The 3,399-nt window shown below is 34.6% G+C and overlaps 1 protein-coding gene across 1 annotated transcript in view; it reads left to right on the top strand.

Annotated features, from left to right (window-relative positions):
• LOC103132587 (uncharacterized protein PFB0765w-like) overlaps positions 1–1,955 on the top strand; it is a 15,391-nt gene extending 13,436 nt beyond the window's left edge. The window contains exons 5-6 of the mRNA XM_016667465.1: positions 66–258; positions 1,781–1,955. Coding sequence (XP_016522951.1) covers positions 66–258; positions 1,781–1,955 — 368 coding nt within the window. The remainder of the gene's footprint in view (positions 1–65; positions 259–1,780) is intronic.
• The last annotated feature ends 1,444 nt before the right edge of the window (positions 1,956–3,399 follow it).

Below are 3,399 nucleotides of genomic sequence, written 5' to 3'. Positions count from 1 at the left end.
TAAATCAAAGGGGAATATTTTCTTTTCTGCTGTATTAATGTTTGTATCTTTTGTTTCTTACACAGACGAGATCAATAAACTGCCCGAGCAAATAAAACAACTAGAAGACAAAGTAAAGCAGTTAAAGTTCAGACTTGGTGAAAAAGACGAGGAACTCAATAAGTGGAAACAAGATCTGGAAAAGGAAAAAGGTAACCTTAGAGAAAAGTTTACATATTTAATGTTAGGGATAAATGAGTTACAAATGATCCTGGGATTGTAACAGTTTATTGATGATTCATCAGAAGAACTGGAGAACCAGAAGGATCAGCTGGTCCACAAACTCAGAGATGTTGAGACTAAGAGGAAGGAAAACAAAGAGGAAGTTCAGATGATGGAGAAGAAAATAACTGAGAGAAAGACCTCTGATGAAAAAGACCTGTTATTAGAGGAAAAAGAAAAGCTGTTACAGTCTCAGTGGAAACTGGATGAGGAGAAGAAATTTTATGAAAGACTGATACTGAACATAGAGAAGGTGATGGAACCTATAGAGATGCACATGATGAGAATAATGCAGAAAAATAAAGATGTCAAGAAAACAGCAGAGGATGATGAAGGTATCAAGAATTATTTATCTTTAACAAAACATAGTTCTGAAAAAAAAAACAAATGCTAAGTCACAAATCAGCAAGATTCACTTGAGCTAAACTAGGATGTAATCAGATGTTCTTGTTATTCTGTAAAATATAAACTGGAGAAGCAGAAACAGGATCTTTTACAGCAGCTTAAGAAGTTCAGAATGAAAAAGAGGAAAACAAAAAGGATCTTCAGTCGATGTAGAAAGAAAAAACAGGGGAAAGACAAATGATGAAAGACAGCTACTGAACATTGAAAAGGTTTTGGAACCTATGGAGATTCAGATGGCAATAGAAATAAACTAAACTAATTAAACTTTTTAAAATGTAATAATAATATGAGCCCCAATCCCATTTTCTTCCTGTTTTCCCATATTATTTCTTCTAAAAATGTTTTTTTTATTTTCCTGAACATTTCAAATGAGTTGAACTGTTAATGACAAAACTGGATCCATTAGACTTGAATGAGTATGGAAACTGAGATCACACACAAAAACACATTATTTATGCAGTAATGGTAATACTATTAATAATAACACATGACAAAAGAATAAAATTAATCCCTTATTATGCATCAATACACAGGTGTAATTTAGTTTTTTCCTTCATAATAACCAGAAGCAGTTTCTCTATAGAACAGGATAATAACTTTATTACATCAATTGTGGATTATTATGTAGCCTTCACTTAAGCAATGTCAGTAAATAAGTGAGTTTGGGTTCTTTATTTCAGTATACTCTTACTATTTAATTTGAATCTCTCTTCTACTTTTGGATCGATCAGCATTGGACATTACTAAAGTAAATTACACATCACACCATGTAAAGTAAACCATACAAATCCTCCTTTAATTAGGCAAAAACTATTAATAAAATTTAAAAAATGGCAGGTTTTCGGTTTCAGGTAAAACAGAAAAAACAGCATTACAATGAATCTGCATATACAGTGTAAAACACCAGTTATTTACCCCACTATTGTAAAACCTAAATCTAATGCCGGCAGAAAATACACCCTACGTTGCAGGTCTGTGCAGATGCTCGAATGTAGGAGTCCCACCGACAGTCCAGAGCCTCTTCATAAAAAGAGCAAAAATATTAAAGTGCAACTCAGTACCTTGGTAATCGTGATTTCCCACACATGAATCCTTCGTCCTGTGGCCCAAAAAGACCTCTCAGCAGTCTGAAGAAACAGCAGTTCACGACCGATGCAGTTGTGTGGTTTCCCTGGACTCTCCTCGTGCTCCACCAGGCCCTCAGTTCCCACGTAGCCAGAGGTACTCTGAGCGACGCGGGCACTCAGAGTGACTATCTGGAGTCCGTCTCTCGTTATCCTATCCGGTAACCATCTTCTGTAACCCTTTAAGTTTCACTCTAACAGCGAAACAGCAGCTTACAGCAGTCCATATTAGCGAACAGCTAGGTTAGCTTCGCTCTAACTCTCGAGTACATACAGCAATGAAGAAAACAAAAACGGTCCAGCAGCTTCTCATTGAAACTCTACTGCGTCTTGCTAACTTGCATATTGTATCTTACAATTTCTCCTGACGACAAGTTTGTGCTTAGTCACTTCGAAACCAGCTAACTGCTCCTTTTATGCTATCTCCTCCCACGCCGAACCAAAACTCTCTCACGCTCAACCCAACTCTTCTTCTGCTGTTCTTTCTTTTTTTTCTCTCCCTCACACCTGTGCTACCTTCACAGACCGTACTACCGTAGGAAAATACAATTTTCGCTGGCAATCCCCCCACAAAGTAAAGATAACCTATTTTAAACAATGTAAACACATTTTTAATAACTATATGAACTTTGAAATGTTAATTGAAATAAAAGGATAGAATAAATGAACTTATCCTTGCTATTTATTATCTTAGACTTCTCTTATGTTTTTACTATCTGGGTTACAATTATTTACTCATAATGCATTTTGTAAATCTGCCAACCTTTCAGTTTAACCTAAAAGGAGCAAAGCAGCGATTTGAAATGGGCCTGAATGCATGTTGACTTATTCTTGAAGTATATGTGCACATGAAAGCTAAAATCACATATTTTGCTATTAAATGTAAAAAAAATTGTGCTACAATCATGTTAGAACTTTCTAAATTTGAGATCTATAAATTAACAGTGTTCACTTTTTGTCAATACCATAAAACATGTCCACATTATTATATTATTCCTTTTATATAACAGGAACAAAGTTGAGGCAGCCCAGGCACCAAGATGGTGAGCCAAGATATGAGCGAGAGCTGCGTCTTTCCTATAAAACTCTATCAACAGGGGAAAATACACAATTTCCTGAAAATGATACAACCAATAAATAAACGATGATGATGATGTGATATGTGAAAGAGAAATGTTTGATGTAAAGTAATAGTTAGTTAAAAAAATAAACAACTGTTACATTTCCTGTGAAATCTGGTGAGGAAAGAAATTCATCACATGATGAATGTCAAAATAGGACTCTTCTCTATCAGTTGCTCTGTTATTTTGTAGTTCAGTGCAATTTAAACAAGCAGTTAACTCTGGTTTTGAAAAGTGTCAGATATTTTGCATTTAACTTTGTTGCATATTGATGATATAATCTTCATATTGTTTCCAACAACAGGTGAGAATTTAAATCAGCAGAAGAAAATGGAACAACTTGAAAATAAAAATAAAATGTTGCTCAATGAGCTGAAGAAAGCAAAGGAGAAACTGGAAAATAAAGCAGGAAAACTGAAGTTAAAATTCAGATAGAACATTAAAATAAAATAAGGAGAGATAATAAATAAAAGTCAATCATTTGATGA

This window comes from Poecilia formosa, unplaced genomic scaffold (assembly GCF_000485575.1).
Source record: "Poecilia formosa unplaced genomic scaffold, Poecilia_formosa-5.1.2 Scaffold1144, whole genome shotgun sequence".
NCBI lineage: Eukaryota > Metazoa > Chordata > Actinopteri > Cyprinodontiformes > Poeciliidae > Poecilia > Poecilia formosa.
The sequence above is the reverse complement of the archived record's forward strand: the minus strand, read 5'-3'. Positions and strand labels throughout refer to the sequence as shown.